This window comes from Neofelis nebulosa, chromosome 8 (genome assembly GCF_028018385.1).
Source record: "Neofelis nebulosa isolate mNeoNeb1 chromosome 8, mNeoNeb1.pri, whole genome shotgun sequence".
NCBI classification, from domain to species: Eukaryota; Metazoa; Chordata; class Mammalia; order Carnivora; family Felidae; genus Neofelis; species Neofelis nebulosa.
In genome coordinates, this window is record NC_080789.1 from 64,901,165 (window position 1) to 64,919,501 (window position 18,337).

General features: G+C 41.9%; 1 protein-coding gene across 6 annotated transcripts in view; it reads right to left on the reverse strand.

Moving 5' to 3' along the window:
- ATF1 (activating transcription factor 1) overlaps window positions 1-18,337 on the reverse strand; it is an 81,115-nt gene extending 62,778 nt beyond the window's left edge. For 2 of the 6 annotated variants that reach the window (XR_009265716.1, XM_058742798.1), the window contains exons 1-2: window positions 17,620-17,922; window positions 10,553-10,651 (exon numbers count right to left, since the gene is read on the reverse strand). Coding sequence is in view for 5 of the 6 variants with exons in the window: in XM_058742798.1 (XP_058598781.1) it covers window positions 10,553-10,645 (93 nt within the window). In the remaining variant the exon portion in view is untranslated. Of the gene's footprint in view, window positions 1-10,552; window positions 10,652-17,077; window positions 17,246-17,619 lie in introns of those variants that run through there. The other 4 variants (XM_058742801.1, XM_058742800.1, XM_058742799.1 and 1 more) reach the window with 3 other exon arrangements.

Here is an 18,337-nt window from a genome sequence, read left to right on the forward strand (position 1 = left end):
TATTTGCAGATGACTGTGTACATAGAGTATCACAAGGAATATTAAAAACATAACAAGAATAAAAAATCATCATTCCTAAAACTAATGTTACAAGGTATAATAAGATCAATAAACCAAAGTCAGTTGCATTTCTATATCCTAACAAGAAACAAGTAAAAATCAACACAATGTAATTTATAATAGCTCCAATGAAAGTATGCAATATTATTTACAATTGTTCTAAAAAAAAAAAAAAACCTAAACACTTAGGTATAAATCTAACAAAACATGTACAGGATCTGTACACTGAAAAAGACAAAATACTATGGAAAAAAGCAAAGGAAATTAAATAATTGGAGAGATTTACTATATTCAAGGATTGGAAGATTCAGCCAGATATCAATTCTCCCCAACTGACATAGACAAGGTTATTGTAAAATTTATACGGAAAGGGAAAGGCCCTAAAACAATTTTGAAAAAGAAGAATAAAATGGAAGTAATCTTTCTTCTTGATGTTAAGGCTTTCTATACAGAGTAATCAAGACAGCATGGTACTGACAGGGGGAGAGCACATAGATCAATGGAACACAACAGAGAACCAGAAACAAATATGCCCAAATAATTTCTGACAGAGGTACAAAAGTAATGCAGTGGTGCTGCAATTGTACATCTGTAAGCAAAAGCAAAAACAACCCTCTCAAATCTACACAAAAATTAACTTAAAATGGATCATGGATTTAAATGTAAAACATAAAACTAAAAACTTTTAGAAGAAACAAAAAATCTTTGAATTTGGGACTAGAAAGAATTCTTAGACATCAAAAGCACAAACCATAAAAGGAAAACTTAATAAAATGGACCTGGTCAAAATGTAAAACTTTTGGCTCTGTGAAAGACCCTGTTAAATGAATGAAACAGAAAAATCATTCTTCTACTCTCCCATACCATCCAAGCTGGAAAAATCCAAATAAAACTCAACTTAGTTTCTAAGTTAGAAACTAACTTAGGTTTCTAAGTTACCCTATAGGAGAATCTTTATTTACCAAAAAGAAAGGAGAATCTTTAACAAAGAATGTCCAAGATGTTAGATAGAGTATCTCCAAGGTAAGAAAGAATTATCAAAGGCACCGATGCACATACACACACACACATTCTTAGCTTATCCCTGGATGAACCTTGAGTTAAGTTTTCATGTCAAAAAATATGAATGGCATGGGGGCGCCTGTCTGGCTCAGTCAATAGAGCATGTGACTGACTCTTGGTCTCAGGGTTGTTAAGTTCAAACCCCTCACTGCAGTGTAGACATAATTTAAAAAATTGAATTTAAAAAATATACGAATGGCATGAAGATCAAGCTGTTTTAAAAAGGTATTTTGTAGCCAAGCCTATTTGTAATTTCTTCTATTTGTAATTTCTTCCATATCCTCATTCATCCTCATCCTCTGCCTGGAGACAACAGACTCTGGAGTTTTAGTGGATACTATGATGCAACTCACAGATCCCTTTTCATTAGTAAAAGACTTATTCCCCAGCTGCTGGAGTACAGCCGCTAGCAGACAGTGTTCAGTTGTCGGCCCTCTTAGGAACCGCTTGGCTGATGAGTCACCTTGCCTGAGGTCACACACACCCCTTCTCAGGTCGGTCAAGATCCAATGACTGGTGCATGCTGGGATATAAAGGCCTGGCTGCTCCCTTCCCCTAATTCTGAAGAGCTATCTCAGCTTCAAAGCTCTCTAGGGGGTCAGTTGAGGCCTTCCCGGAGACTGAATCCCAGTCCCACTTCTCCTCCCGCCCAATCCTGCTTCTTTCTCTTCCTTTACTTTCCACAGGTTGTAATCCCAGGAAGACTCCCTAATAAACCTCCTACATGCTAATCTCCATCTCAGGGTCTGCTTCCCAGGAAACCCAAACTGTGACAGAAGTCAAACTGCTAGAAATGAAATCATGTCTCTAGCCTTACTAGCTGTGTAGAGGTTATAAAGGACAGTAGGTTAACATGAGGTTTAAAGATATTAAAACATGTAAAATGCTTAGAAATGCACCTGGCACACAGTGGACACTCAATAAATGTTAGCTGTCACTATCATCATTGTTTTCCCCATTCACACCCGGTTAAAATATACAAATTTCTCTACATTATGAGAATTACTGATATTTATGAGCTGGAAAAGACCTTAGAGATCACCAAGTCTGACACTCTTAATTTCCAGATGATGAACATCAAATCTAAATAAGTAACTTAGTGACAAAACCAGAGTTCAGACCAGGTCTTCTGAACGCTTCCATCATTCTTGTTATCAGGCAAGACTGCCTCTCAATCTACATATACTTTGTAATTAAATGAAATTCACCAATTACTAAGTCCCTCCCCTTCACTTTCCTGCCAAAATTGAACCTCAGCTCTTTTCTGAAGAACACTACCTCTCCTATAGCTCTCTCCTTCACTCATACCATAAGCCTACAGATAGGGTGTGTGTTCCCTTTGCTTTTCATCAGTACTTCCAGACCACTGTCCCTTCAAAGTCCTCCCCTAAAAGCGTCCAACTTCAAGGCTCATAGCAACAGACCGGCCTTATGGCAGTCACGTCCCCTCATTTCTTTAAGACGTTAGCCTGCAGACCAATCTATTCTTTCTAATACTATTCCTGATATAATCTGTGGTATTCTCAATATGCAACATCCAGTAACCTTCCACACCCAGACCTCTTTTATTCTTCTCCAAAACCCTGTCTTCCACCCTCTTCAGCTACCTGCTCCTGTGGTCATACCCTACAAGGTTTCTAAACAGGCATTTGGGGCAGGACAATTCTTCCATGTGCAGGAATATCCTGTTCTCAAACTCAAGTATCTATCTGAGATATCACCTACTTCCAATTCATTACCTCTACTATTTGGACGCTCAACAATTCTTGGGACTCCACACGAACCTATAATCCATGAGCCTACTACTATTTTTTCCCCTGCTCTTCACCCTATAAAGTACCTACTTCCTTCCTTATACAGCTTGAATTTCATGGCCCAGCATTATAATCACTGTATCACGCACACCATCAATGCCCTTGTCTTTTCCTGCTTCATTGTAGTCCTTAACTAAATATCAACCCTGTTAACTCCCCTACTCTACACGTGTAACCTGAATGCAAACCATACCTGAACTGGACTGGAGAAAAAATACACAACTGAATTTAACAGTCTCACTTTATCTTTTTTTTTTTTTTTTTAATTTTTTTTAACGTTTATTTATTTTTGAGACAGAGAGAGAGCATGAATGGGGGAGGGTCAGAGAGAGAGGGAGACACAGAATCTTAAACAGGCTCCAGGTTCTGAGCTGTCAGCACAGAGCCCGACGTGGGGCTCGAACCCACGAACTGTGAGATCGTGACCTGAGCTGAAGTCGGACGCTTAGCCAACTGAGCCACCCAGGCGCCCCTAACAGTCTCACTTTAAATTCATGATCAAACTTCAAGTGGACTGACGGAGTGCCTTGGCTGGTTAGGCGTCTGACTTCAGCTCAGGTCACGATCTCACAGTTTGTGGGTTCAAGCCCTTCATCAGGCTCTGTGCTGACAGCTCAGAGCCTGGAGCCTGCTTCAGATTCTGTGTCTCCCTCTCTCTCTGCCCCTCCCCTACTCGTGCTCTGTCTCTCTCTCTCTCTCAAAAATAAACATTAAAAAAACCCCAAAAACTTCAAGTGGACTGTTAATGATCTCCAGCAATTCTGCTACATATCCGTAGTCCATTTACATTTATCACTGTCCCAACAGACAGACTACTTCACATGTTCTCCTTGTTTCCTATCTTCTCAAAGCATTTTATTTCACTGAAAAACAAAGAAGTTATCAAAAGAAAACTTTCAGAGTATCTCATCCCCAATCTACCCACCTACCCTATATTTACTTTCTTTCTTACTATGAATGACGTACCTGTGCTCATATAAAATAAATTTTTCCACCTGTAGACTAAATCTCGTTCCCTCTCCTTAAGGACTTCATCCCAAAATTGACTTCTCTTTCCTGTATCATCAAATTTTCCCCTTCTATTGCATCATTCACATCCGTGTACCAACAGACTGTTGGTATTCCTCCCATCTCAAAAAGTAGTAATAAAAGCAAAGCTCCCATGACCTATAAACCTCTCCAGCAACTTTATTTCTTAGCCCTCTTTGCAACAAAACTCCTCAAAGGAGTTGTCTATTCATTTTGTTGTCAATGAGTGTCCAATTCTTTTCTTGTTCTCTTTTTCCATGTTCTCTTGGATCTAATTAGATTTTTACCCCTCCCCCCCACTGAAATAGTTCTTAAGGCTGTCAATAAATTTCATGTTGTTAAATACAGTCAATTCTTACTATTTGTGGTAGTTACATTCTATAAAGTTGCATGTGCACAGAATTGGCAAATACTGAACCATTGCTCCAGAGGGAATATGGAGGTAGGTTCCTGCAAGCTCCTGGGCACCTTATTTGCATAAACTGGTCAACATATAACCAGTGTTCCTGTTTAAAGATACCTTTTTAGTATATATAATGTTAATCCATTAACACTGAACCCAAGAACAGCAAAACTACAACTCATGCTAGAACGAAACTTATTTAACACATATATTTTCTCCATAAGGTACATCACAGCCTCCTTGCACTTAGACAACACCCAGTACAACTCCGGGAGGCCATTTCAAACAGCACAATCACCAACAAAAAGCAAAACAATGCAAAAAATATGGCACTAACTAGACTACAAAAAGAACTGTTTATAGTATGAGAGCTAAAATAAGACAAAGCACTGGCGTCTTGTTCGATGTCAGCTGGAATGGTGTGCATTAAATGACTCCATTTTTTCACCACTCTGGGCATGTATACTAATGATCACAGAAGTCCTGGATTGATTCCAGGGTTACTAATAAATTTTATCAAGTAGGCAAATCTGCAAATACAGAATCCTTGAATAATGAAGACTGACTGTGTAAGGCGTTGCTTTTTATTCCTTATTCGACATGCTAGCAGCATTTTACATTAGACCATCGCCTTATTCTTGATTTCCAAGATTCTAATTTCTCTTGGGGCGCCTGGGTGGCGCAGTCGGTTGGGCGTCCGACTTCAGCCAGGTCACGATCTCGCGGTCCGTGAGTTCGAGCCCCGCGTCAGGCTCTGGGCTGATGGCTCGGAGCCTGGAGCCTGTTTCCGATTCTGTGTCTCCCTTTCTCTCTGCCCCTCCCCCATTCATGCTCTGTCTCTCTCTGTCCCAAAAATAAATAAAAAATGTTGAAAAAAAAAAAATTTTAATTTCTCTTGATTTTCCTCTTAACCTCACTGACCAACCTACCCCAGTCAAATCCACTGACCTCATCTATGAGTATACAAGACCCCCAGTAATCTCATCTAGTCCCATGACTTTAATTACACTTATGTTACAAAGATATTGTCCCACAGCTCTTGGATGCTCTGGTCTGTTTTCCCCCTATTTGTTTTCAGTGTGGATAATTCCTGCTGATCTATCTTTAAGTCCACTGATTCTTTCCTTGGCTATGTTAAATCTGCTAACAAGTAGTCCTAAAATATACTCATCTATATCAAAATTTAATTTTAGTATTTTCATTTGACCTTCATATACTTTTCATTCCTATGCTGAAATTTACCATCATACATGTTGTCCACCTTTTCCACTAGAGCCTTTACTATGTTATTTACTGGTATTTTTTTTTTAAGTCTTTTTTTTTTTTTTTTTTTGAGAGAGCAGGTACACGTGCATGAGCGAGCCGGGGAGTGGTAGAGAGAGGGAGAGAGAGAATCCCAAGCAGCCCCGATTCAGGGCTCAATCCCATGAGCTGAGAGATCATGACCTGAGCCAAAATCAAGAGCCAGATGCTTTAACCAACTGAGCCACCCAGGCGCCCCTATTCATTGGTATTTTTAAATTCACTGTCTGACAGTTCTGGTAACTATGTCATCCTCAGTCTATTGATTATTTTGATTCTTGAACAGTGGATTATTTTTTATTTTTTGCATGTTTCATAATTTTTGTCTGAATGATGGACATCATGTATAAAACAACACAGACTGAGGAAACAGTATAAAAATGGGTATGGCTAAGTGCGCCCAGGTGGCTCCGTCGGTTAAACAACCAACTTCGGCTCAGGTTATGATCTCACAGTTCTTGAGATGGAGCCCCACACTGGGCTCTGTGCTCTCAGTGCAGACCCTCTGTCTCCCTCTCTCTCTGCCCCCCTCCCTTGCTCACTCGCTCCCTCAAAAATAAACAAACATTTAAAAAATGGGTATGGCTCTTCTTCTCCAACCTGTTAGTTGGGGGACTGAGGGGAAGGGTTGAGTCATCTATTCAGGGATTGGGCTGGGCTTGGGTTTTGTCGTTAGGATTACCTTAAGTGCACTATCTGCTTCAAATTCCTCTAGTGCCACCTTCTGCTTAGGGTGGAAGCTGGTTTGCCCAGAGTGTTTTCTCAATGTTCTTGCTCCACCCTCAGCTTTAGGTTTTCTCTGGGCACCTTCCCCAGAGACTCTCTCCACAGTCTTGCCCCTCCCCTGGGCAACTGCTGTTGCTTTTACTTGCTAGCAGGGAACAGGGAAGTTCTCCATTATCCTGGCTCGGTCTCAGGCAAGCCCTGTATCTCTGGGTCTCGGGGGTTGGGCTTTCTCCCAGTAGTAGGAAAACTAAAGGTCTTAAACCCAGAACAGTTTCCTCCCCTTCTCTCAAGGTTTATGGGTTTTGTTTTTTTTTTCCTTTCATTCCTCTTAGCCACAATGGAAAATGGAGTTTATCCCCTTCCCCCAGTGGCTTAAAGCTGTTTTCCACAGGGAGAAAAGGGTCCAGGCAGGCCCGTACCACCTAATGAGCCTTTCTGTGGCCTCCCTTGCTTTCCCCAATTTTTTTCAAGAGAAACCGTTGGGAGGACCTTGGAGAAACACCAACAGCTGGGGGTTATCTACCATATATCTGCAGCTCTCAAAGATTCAATACTCTCATGCAGCCCACATTTAGGCTTTAGCAATTCATTAAAAACTTAGCTGAATTCTCCTTTCCCCTTGTATGACAGCCCTGTCTTCTTCCTGTGCTCCGTTACAGATTAGCCAGGCCTACACCCCACCTCTGATGGATCAAGAGAGATTATGACTTTGTACATTACAGCTCATTCTTATTTTAAGATGGGAGCAATACTCTTTTCAGCTTTCTGTATCCTAAGTGGAAGCCAGAAATCACTTTGTGAATTTAAATACAATCTATATACCCACAACTCCTAAATTTACATTTCTAGTCTGGACTTCTTCCCTAGACTCTGGACCATATATATCCAACTGCCTACTGGACAAATCTACACAAACTCTAAGGTAACCCCCATGATCCCCACCTCTTAGTATTCATTTGAATAATCCTTTCCCCTTGAGTGTGGGAGGGACCTGCAACTTGCTTCTAATCAACAGAATAAGGCAATGGGGTATCATTCCCGCGATTACATTACATTTTATGGCAAAGGAATGGAACATCGTTCCATTGATTATATTATATGGTATCATAAAAGACTCTGTCTTGCTAGCCGACTCATTCTCACCCTTCTGACACAGGTAAGGGAAGCAGGCTGCCATGCTGTGAACCGCATGGGGAGGGCCACCTGGCAGCAAATTGCAGATGACCTCTAAGATCTGAGCGTGGCTTCCAGCCAACAAAAAACTGAAGCTCTCAGTCCTACAGCTGCAACAAAATGAATTCTGCCAACAACCCGAGTGAACTTGGAAGTGATTCCTCTCCAGTCTAACCCACAGGTAAGAACCCAGCCCCAGCCAATACCAGAGTATGTAGCTAAGAAGTTTCTGACCTCATAGAAACTGTGAGATAATAAATGCTGTGTTCTTGTGAGCCATTAAACTTGTGGTAATTTGTTTTGCAGCACAGAAAACTAATATAGATAGTATCACCAACTTCACATGCCTAAAAGCCAAATTCCTGATTGCCAATATTATCTCCAAAAGAAAAAACATGCTCTAGTGTTGTCCATCTTAATTAAGTGGCAACTCCATTCCTCCAGTTATTCAAGCCCAAAACTACAGGGTCTATCTCAATTTCTTTTTTTTTTCTCCAAAATCCACACGTAATCCAAAAGTAAACACTGTTGGTTTCACAAGCAAATTATATCCACAATCTAACTTTATCTCACTACCACCACTGCTACCACTTTGGTTCAAGTCACTGTCACCTCTCATGTGCATTATTACAACAGCCTCCTAAGCGGTTTTCCTGCTTCCACTCGACAGAGCAGCCAAAATGGTCCTACTAAAATATCAGTTAGATAACGTTTTTACTCAAAACACTCCAAAGGGTCCTCATCCTACCCAGATTAAAAGCCAAAAGACTTCCAGTGGCATACAAGGCCTACCTTATCTGACACTCCCCTTCCCACTCCAAACCTCTCTGCCTCATCTTGTGTCATTCTCCCCTCGTTCATCTGCCACCACACCAGCCTCCGTGATGTTCCTTAACCGTGCCAAGTACATATCAGTCTCAGCATTTTACAACTGTTAGTCCATGTAACTGAAGAGTTATTTCTACTGCTCTTCTCTGACCACTTTATATAAAAAGGCAAATCCGCTTGTCCCCACCAGCTCCCTATCCCTCCTACCCTGTTTTATCAGTCTCCACAATACATACTATGAACTGATATCTGTTTTATTGCCTGTCTCCTCAAAATTAGAATGTAATTTCCATTAGAGCAGAGACTTCTGTTCACTGCGATACTACTGTACTAGATACTGTTTCCTAACAATATTTAGAGTCTAATCAAGTAGTCAAGCCACAAGAATTTGAACATACAGTCACGTTATTTTTCAAAATCACTACAAAATTACTTAATCACTTGGAAATGTACTTATTCCACAACACTATAAATATGCTTCTAAGGAAACTTGAAAAACATTCACATCTCCCCAAAATAACTGAAATACACACGTAAGCCAAGTGAATTTAAACATCTCTGTGGAGGGCGCTATTAACAGAAAGATAACTGAAAGACTCCATAACTGTTTTTCCAGCACCATCTGGAGTAGATATAATTATTCCACACAGATGCAGCCAAATAATATAGAAGGATACATCAAGCTGGAAGGATTAATAACCCTTTAGGGCCCTGGCTCTCAAAGGCTTTGGTCTAAAGACCCTTTAACACTCTTAAAAACTGAGGACCCCACAAAATTCTTATTTTATGGGCTTTTAATCTACTAACACTTACACTTAAATTAAAACAAGGGACACCTACAAGACTCAGTCGGTTAAGCATTCAACTCTTGATTTTGGCTCAGGTCATGATCTCACAGTTCATGAGATCGAGCCCATGTTGGGCTCCATGCTGACAGCACAGAGTCTGCTTGGGACTCTCTCTCCCTCTCTCTGTCCCTCCCTTGCTGTCTCTTGAAATAAATAAGTAAACAACAGCAAAAAAAAAAAAAAAAAAAAAAAAAAAAAAAAAAAAATCAAAAAATTTAAAAATTTAAAAATATTTACCAGTTTATTTTAAAATAATATAAATCTATTACACGTTAATATGTTTTCATTTCTATAACTAAACTCCACCCCCCTAAATTAGTGAGAGAATGGTATTGTTTTATATTTCTGCAAATTACCTTAATGTTTGAGTTAATAGAAAACGGCTGAACTCTCTTAGCTGCTTCTACCTTAAATATGTTGCCATATGTTGTTCTGGATGAGATATATGAACAAAGTCTGGTCTCACACATACATGTAGTTGGAAAAAGGAAGTCTGTTTTAATAGTCTTTTCAGATAATTGTGGATATTCTTCGATACCACATTAAAACTCAACAGTTTGTTTGCAATGTACACTCTGAACGTTGCACTGCATATTCTGTTAACATTAAAATTCATTAGTCTACCTTGTACTTTGACCAAATCTTATACTCATGCATGATTTTGTACACAAGTTTGCAACTAAAAAGTCTATAACTACTGGAAAACTGTCAAGCTCACAATTGTGAATACAAGTTTTCCAAAATTCTAATTTTTGCTTGAAAATCCAAATCTTATCGCTGACAACAAATAGTTGTTTCCTTGAAATGGATCAGATGCATGGATCAGACAATTTGAAATTTGTAAAATGTCAATTCTATAATATGCATGCCTATCAGTTGAAGTTCTCTTACGTATACATGCCTATTTTCCAGTTAAGCAGAAATATTTTCTATCTATCCATAATAAATCTATTGAATTAAAGATGGTTTGCCTCTTAAAACTATTCGTCTGTTTCAAGTTAGCTCAAAGAGCCAGTTAATTTTTCATTTTTCTCACACAGCAACAAAATCAGTCTGAAAAAAATCTAAACAATCATGCCCCATGTAAAATGAAATCTACTTCTTCAAGTTTTGAGAAGTATATACATATTAAAACAACACTAAATATACTTCACATGAAAGAAAATAAAACTGAGCGATCTTGACAGGATTTTTAAATCAAATCTACCTTCCTTCCATACATTTCAACGTTTTACACTTCTTTCTGCTTGGTTCTTTTTATGAAATATTCCTAATTAGCTCAGTATTTTGGTTGGGAAAGGCCTTACCTGTTGAGCAATATGAGAAATATGAGCTCCCTGAACTGCAGAACCAGGTTGCGGTGCTGTCTCTGAAGTGTTACTCTTGTGGGAATCTTCCATAATCAACTATAAGAGGAAAAAAGTTAGTTAAAAGATGCTTCCTAACTTCATTTTCAAGAAATCCTAAGACATTTCTTTTCTAAACATGTACTTTTTCAGAGAAACAGACAAAGCTTTTCTATGCTGTGGGCTGAGCTCAATTTATCCAGACTCAATATGTTCTGACGCTCTGTTCTGTGTAGAAATCTAACTATAAGATCTCAAGAAATGGCAAATAAAAAGTGCTATAGAATATGTATAACATACTGCATAGTTGTATAAAAACTGGCAACATGGATGTCTCCATAGAAGAGAATTGGTAGCTATGGAACAGTGATAGTAAAGACTTTACCCTGCATACTTTTTCATTTTTAAAATTTTGACCCACATGAACATGTTAAAATTTAATAAATGGCACATATACATGTAAATCATTGTGACTACATTTTCAAATGTTATCCCACTCAAGAAGTATGATAGTCTTCTGGGGTGCCTGGGTGACTCAGTCAAGTGTCTGACTTCGGCTCAAGTCATGATCTCATGGTTCATGGGTTTGAGCCCTGAATCAGGCTCTGTGCTGGCAGCTCAGAGCCTGGAGCCTGCTTTGGATCCTGTGTCTTCCTCTCTCTGCCTGCTCACACTGTCTCTCTCTCAAAAATTAAATAAACCTTTTTTAAAGTTAAAAAAAAAAAAAAAAAGAAGTATGATAGTCTTCCTGTCCATGGACACAAGCATCCTTCTCCAGTCTAGGGAACAGTTTTCTCATTGCACATATACTTCTTTACAGAGAATTCACTGAGTAAAAGCTGAACTAAACAAGTAACACCATACCTAAGTAGGTTCTAAAGATCTAGATAATCGACTACAGGATATGCAGGCTTGGTAAGAACAAGAATGAATGGGTTATGAGAGATGGGATATGTCAAATGGGAAAAGAACCACTTAGAAAAAGACTGCTGGGGCGCCTGGGTGGCTCAGTTGGTTAAGCGTCCAACTCTCGGTTTCAGCTCAGGTTCAGGAGTTTGAGTGCCGCGTCCAGCCCTGTGCTGACAGTGCGGAGCTCACTTGGGATTCTCTCTCACCCTCTCTCTCTCTCTGCCACTTCCCCACTGTGCTGTCTCTAAGTAAATGAAAACAAAAGTTGTAAACTTCCCCTACGTATAATTTTGTATCTTGTTCCCACTTATCACTAGTATTTTCCAGATTTTAAACTTTTTATTTAAAAAAAAAATTTTTTTTTAACATTTATTTATTTTTGAGACAGAGAGAGACAGAGCATGAACGGGGGAAGTTCAGAGAGAGGGAGACACAGAATCTAAAACAGGCTCCAGGCTCTGAACTGTCCACACAGAGCCCGACGCGGGGCTCGAACTCACGGACCGCGAGATCATGACCTGAGCCGAAGTCGGCCGCTTAACCAACTGAGCCACCCAGGCGCCCCTCTAGATTTTAAACTGGAACATATTTAGGGGCGCCTGGCTGGTTCAGTCAGTTGGGCACCTGACTTTGGCTCAGGTCATGATCTCACCATTCGTGGGTTCAAGCCCTGCATCGGGCTCTGTGCTGACAGCTCAGAGCCTGGAGCCTGCTTCAGATTTTGTGTCTGGCTCTCTCTCAGCCCCTCCCTTGTTTGCACTCTGTGCCCCTTTCTCTAAAAAATAAAAATATTAATAAAAATTGAAAAGAAAACTGAAACATATTAAAGGCTACACAATATTCCATCCAGTGAATAGATACGATTCATAATTTTTTACCAAACAAGACAATATTGTGATTGATATCTTTGGTACATAAAGCTTTTCCACAATTAAAATTATTTCTATAGGATACATTCCAAAAAAGAGAATTGCCTGATCAAAGAGTTTGAATATTTAAAGTTTTCTGAAGGAATTACACTCTATCAGAACCACATGAAAAAGCAGATAGGTGAAAAACAATATATTGTTTTACATTTCTTTTAATTCTCTATTAGTTGTGTGAGATATCTGTTCATATTATCTGTCCATCCATCTACCAGATTTTAGTTTTTCTTTTTAGCCTATATTTCTTAATATAAATTTCATTCTATCACGTGGATATAAATATTTTTCCAATGTGATTTAACTACGATTACCTTAAAACTTTTAATTTTGGCAAATTCATCTATTCCTTCCTATGTTGTTTCTTCAACTGCTTTTAAGGTCACATACAGTCCCTTCTTTAGGAAGAGCATAGTGGTTTTTAATCTCTACTGATACAAGTGTATCTCCGCGGACTAAATATACAGACAGCATCAAAAATGGAATGATCTATTTTCTACATACTGCCTCTATATTTTTAAGCATTTTATTTTTAAGTCATCTCTACACCCAACATGTGGCTCAAATTTACATCCCAAGATCAAAAGTGGTATGCTCTACTGACTGAGCCAGCCAGGCAGCCCTAAAATGACTTTTTTAACACTCCATTTCAGAAGACGTAAGTTAGAATGCAGAAAAAAAATGTATAGTGCTAAAGCACTGAAAGAAACTATAAAAGATGCTTAAAAACCTTAAATTACTGGAAATGATACTTTTCTGTTTCACTGTGACTCACTGATTTTTCCTCCATAACAGGATCATTAAGAAACCCTCTCTCTAATGGAAACTAACACAATCAACAAAACACACATTTCCTACTAAAAACCACTACAGTCAGCAAATAAGATTTTGGACAATTATTACAACCACATTTCCTATGGAAAATAAGATAGCCTATTTTCTATAATTTTTTAAAGAGTAATCAACTAAGGGCACCTGGGTGGCTCAGTCAGTTGAGCATCCAACTCTTGGTTTTGGCTCTGGTCATGATCTCATGGTCTCCTGAGTTCAAGTCCCAGGTGGGCTGGGCACTGGCAGTGAGGAGCCTGTTTGAGATTCTCTCACCCTCACTCTCTGCCCCTCCCCCCACTCACAAGGTCTCTGTCTCTCTCAAAATAAACTTTAAAAAAAATGGGGCGCCTGGGTGGCTTGGCTCAGGTCATGATCTCACGGTTTGTGAGTTCGAGCCCCTCATCGGGCTCTCGCTGACAGCTCGGAGCCTGGAGCCTGCTTTGGATTCTGTGTCTCCCCCAATCTCTACCCCTCCCCTGCTCATGCTCTGTCTCTCTCTCTCAATAATAAATGTTAAAAAAATAAAATAAATAAAGAGGAGGGGCGCCTCGGTGGCTCAGTCGCTTGGGTGTCTGACTTCGGCTCAGGTCATGCATGATCTCACAGTTTGTGAATTCGAGCCCCGCATCGGGCTTTGTGCTGACAGCCCAGAGCCTGGAGCCTGCTTCGGATTCTGTGTCTCTCTCTGTGCTCCTCCCCCACTCATGCTCTGTCTCTCTCTCCCTCAAAAATAAACATTAAAAAAAAAAAACCTTTATTTTTACTAAAAAAAAAAAAAGAGGAATCAACTCTTTTTTTCCAAAATGAAAACAGCTTTATAGTTCCTCTCATTGTAAACAATACATACTATATATGTTTAATATTAAGAGTATAATCTTTACTCACTTTTGAACTATTATTCCTAAAATTAAGGTTAAGATTAACCATCTGTTAAAAACTGGTTCCTCAACACAGAATAAACTGTATGTGTACAAAGGCATTTTCCATGAAAGTAGCCCCCAGCAGCAGATGGACGCTTAACATTAGACAAGGGTAAGTAGGGCAGAATCACAGGGGGGCAGTGAAACACAGTTTCAAAAGTGCCATCAATGGGAATGAATTTGGGGAACTGAAAAGGCAGCAGGCTGTGATCTTGCTGACGTATAAAGAACGTAAGAGGGGCGCCTGGGTGGCTCAGTCGGTTAAGCGCCCGACTTCAGCTCAGGTCATGATCTCGCAGTTTGTGAGTTCGAGCCCGCGTCGGGCTCTGTGCTGACAGCTCGGAGCCCGGAACCTGCTTTGGATTCCGTGTCTCCCCTTCTCTCTGGCCCTCCCACGCTCATGCTCTGTCTCTCTCTCTCAATAATAAACGTTTAAAAAAAAATGTAAGTAAAAAGCAGGGTACTTTTAAGAAAATCTGCAAAGAAAGGAATATTATACACTAGGCACTAAACTAACAGCTTTTTAAAGTATCATTTCCTGAATGCCCTATTTGAGAGATAAGTAAATTGAGGCTCAAGGAAACTATTATTTACTATGGATGTCATGGTAAGATGTGAATACAAGACCTGAAACCATAACTATTTAATCCAAAACCCATGGAGGTTTTTTTGTTTTGTTTTTTATTCCACACTGCCCCTCTTCCTCTCACATTGTCAATCTGTCCATCTGGCAAACACCTACTCTTTTCAAGTTTCATCTCAAACATTATGTTCCCAACTGCTCCAGGTCCTTTCTTCCTACTTCACTGTGCCCTGCAGTTATTTCTAACGAGGTTACTTAACACTGGGAATTCTGTTTATTGGCATGTCTGATTCCCCCAGTCTTAAGGTGCCTAAGGACAGGGCCTGTATTCTGTGAATGCGTGCTCTACCCAGCAGAGACCCTCATGTATGCAGTAAACAATAAACATCAACAAATACAGTTAGTAATCTCATTTGATGAATGAAGAGGGTCTCAGCTTCCTCACCTATAGAGAATATTGAACTATCATAAGCGTGAGGGCAAAAAGGCTCTTGCTCGACATCTCCACAAGTGAATTCATGATCTCCCCTCAAAACTGTTCCTATTAGTCATACTGCATTTCTTTCAGATCTTCAAATGTGTCTGCCTTGCTTTCTCTCACCTTCAGGCTTTCACACATGCCATTCCCTCTGCCAGAAGACACTCCTTTTCTTCTCTTCATGTGGCCTACTCCTTTGAGTTATTTATTCTTCCAAGCAAACTTTCATTACTCCCTCAGACAAGTCTAGAAGCTCTGGCTGCCTCCCCATAGAACATGTTACCCCCTCTGCTCATGGCACTTATCCCAGTACTGTAACGGCCTGTTTTCTGAACAGCACCAGAATGCAAGCTCTAGGGAGCTAAGGACCATATCCTGTCCCAACACAGCACTAATACCTTGCATATTTATTAAAGGTGAATAAATCAATGTCTTCAGTTGGGGTTTATCTAGCTATAGATGAAAATAATGGTTAAAGAAATATATTTAGGGATGCCTGGGTGGCTCAGTAGGCTAAGCATCGGACTCCTGATTTTGGCTCTGCACTGACAGCATGGAGCCAGCTTGGGATCCTCTGTCTCCCTCCCTGTCTCTGCTCCTCCCCTGCTCGCTCGCTCTCTCTCTCAAAAATGAATAAACATTAAAAAAATACATATTCAGACAATTACTTCAACTCAGCTTTAGACTCAGGACAACTCAGACACAAGAAAACATCCTACTGTTAATTCATTATAATTAAGTAGGATGATATGTGAAGAAAAAGCATGTTTAGACGGGACTACCACCTACTGGTGACATAACAGTACTGTACAGATGTATACATCTGTATACATCACAGACCAAACAGAACCTCAAAGGATTAACTACAAATCATAGAACAAACACATTCAGCGTTAGGACAACAGTACTGATTCCAGCTGGGACACCAAGGTAACTGCACATTATAAACTCCATCGGAAAAGGAGCATTTTAATGAACCTGCTTATTTCTGCCGGTAATGAAATTCTCAAGACAAAATGCATTTTGCAACCTAAACCTAACATACAGACTCTTATCACAGCCCAGGTCAGTCTGACAAAGATGCTTGCCAAAACTATGCTGAAAAAGCCTCAGAAGGGTATTCTCAAGGAGTAGTACAGCTATCCCCCCGCTTACTGAGAATGTGTGTTCCAGCACTTCACTTTTACAAAAAACCCACACTAATACCTGATTTCGCTAACCAAAAGAAATCCGAAGATTTTCACTTTCAGGGAAAAAAGAAGAAAAGCGAAAACACCATTCAGTGTGTGTTTCGCAGCCTTCCCCCAGAACTACACCCAGCATCTCATGTCCGTGGCTTTGAACTCGTCTGTGAGCATCCAGACTTTACCTCGATTTACTTTGTTAGTAAGACGTGTCCTAAGGGAGAAAAGCCTGAGAGATTCTTTTCCGGGTCTGGAACCACTGAAAAAAATTTCCGCATACATTTATGGTAATTGCTCCTTCGCTTTAGGCCACTTCTCCCTGAAGGACAGGTTTCACAAAGGAATGCTCTGATAGCTGAGGGAACCGGTACTAGCCCACTGCTCCTCAAAAGCTAACCAAATAACCATCATTTAACACGGACAATATAATTTTAGAGCAGATTACGCTGCACGCTCCACCGTGTAGCTGATGCCGGGAGATCTCATGCTTTTGTTTTTTGCGAGAAAGGAGAAAATCAAAAGGACCGTTTCCTCGCTTTGATCCTGCCTAAAGATAAAAAGAGGAGCTTCTATCACCCCACACCCTCCTTCTCGCTCATCAGCTCCACCTTTCCGCTACCGTTTCGTCCGTCTGTGTCATTACTGTACCCCACTCAACTGTAAGCTCCCCGAAGGCAAGGGCGGTTTCTGGAACCCTCCACCGCCAGCGGCTGGGCCTGGCACGCCGAGGGCGCCCGGAGCGCTCTGGGGGATCCCTGGCGGACCTAAACCGGTCCCGGGCAGCTGGGCGGAAAACGCTCGGAGGCCAAGGCCACGCTGCCCTCCGCGCCCCATTCCTAGACCTGCGACGAAGGGCGCTCGCCTAGGGCCGCAGAGGGGCCGCTTCAGACGCGAAAGCCACCCCCAGCGGGAGGTCTCCGGTTTTATTTTGGCTGAGGGGTGGGGGCCAAAGGGAGACTGACGACTGAAGGGGAAACAGCCGGGCGAGCACGAGAACCGGAAGCGCGCTCGGCGCGGGTACAGCGGGCAGCCCCTCCCCCTTCCGCCGCGCGCCCTCCGCGCCCCTCCCCCACCGCGGCCGCCGCGCGCGACCCCCACCCGGCGCGAGACCCGACGCGGCGTCCCCTCCGACGCCTAGTCCCCGCGCCCTGCCGCTGCCCAGGGACACGGGAACGCGTCGCACCCCCGCCCCCTGCTTACCTGTGGCTGCCGCCTCGCCGCTGTCCGGGGCGGGAACTTCCACTCCCCCCTCCCAGGTGGATCCGAAATTCTCTACCCACTTCTCCACGCCCTCACGCGGCGGGGTATGTGCCTCTCCCAGGGATTAGGCGGAGCGGGGAGAATCTGTGTCACTTAACAGCCAACTGTCCTAGGCTACCGTTTCCTCGGCAGTCAGGGCCGCCTCTGGCGGCATGATCTACACCAGGCCGGGGGCGGGGTAGGAGAGGGGGGCAAAACTGAGTAGTTGAGCGTGGGGGGTGAAGTTAAGGCGGTCCCTCCGCGCGGGCCGCCGTCCTACGTCACCGCGTTGCTCACGTGACGCGCCGCCATCTTGTGCCGGGTTTCTTCCGAAAGCTTGGCGCACTTCCGGAAGGTGCTACTCCGGCGATAGTTGCCAAAGGTTTCCCGGAGTCGTTTTTCGCTTCAGGAAGTCTGCCCTCACTCCTCCCTCACCTCTGTTTTCGGAGACCCGCGACAGCTTGCTGGTGTCGGAAGGCCGCTCGGTACGGAGCCGCTCTCATCGATTCGAAGCGTCGTTCTGAGCTCAGCTGCTGCTTGGTCTGGGTTGGGTGATCGGGTCCCGAACGGTCGTCCTTGGCCTTGATCCACACCTCACCTGTCCGGGTCTTGTAGAGAGAAGTGACTTGACGCGTGGAGGTTTGCCCTCCTCATCTTCTCGTAGTTTACCCGGACTCTT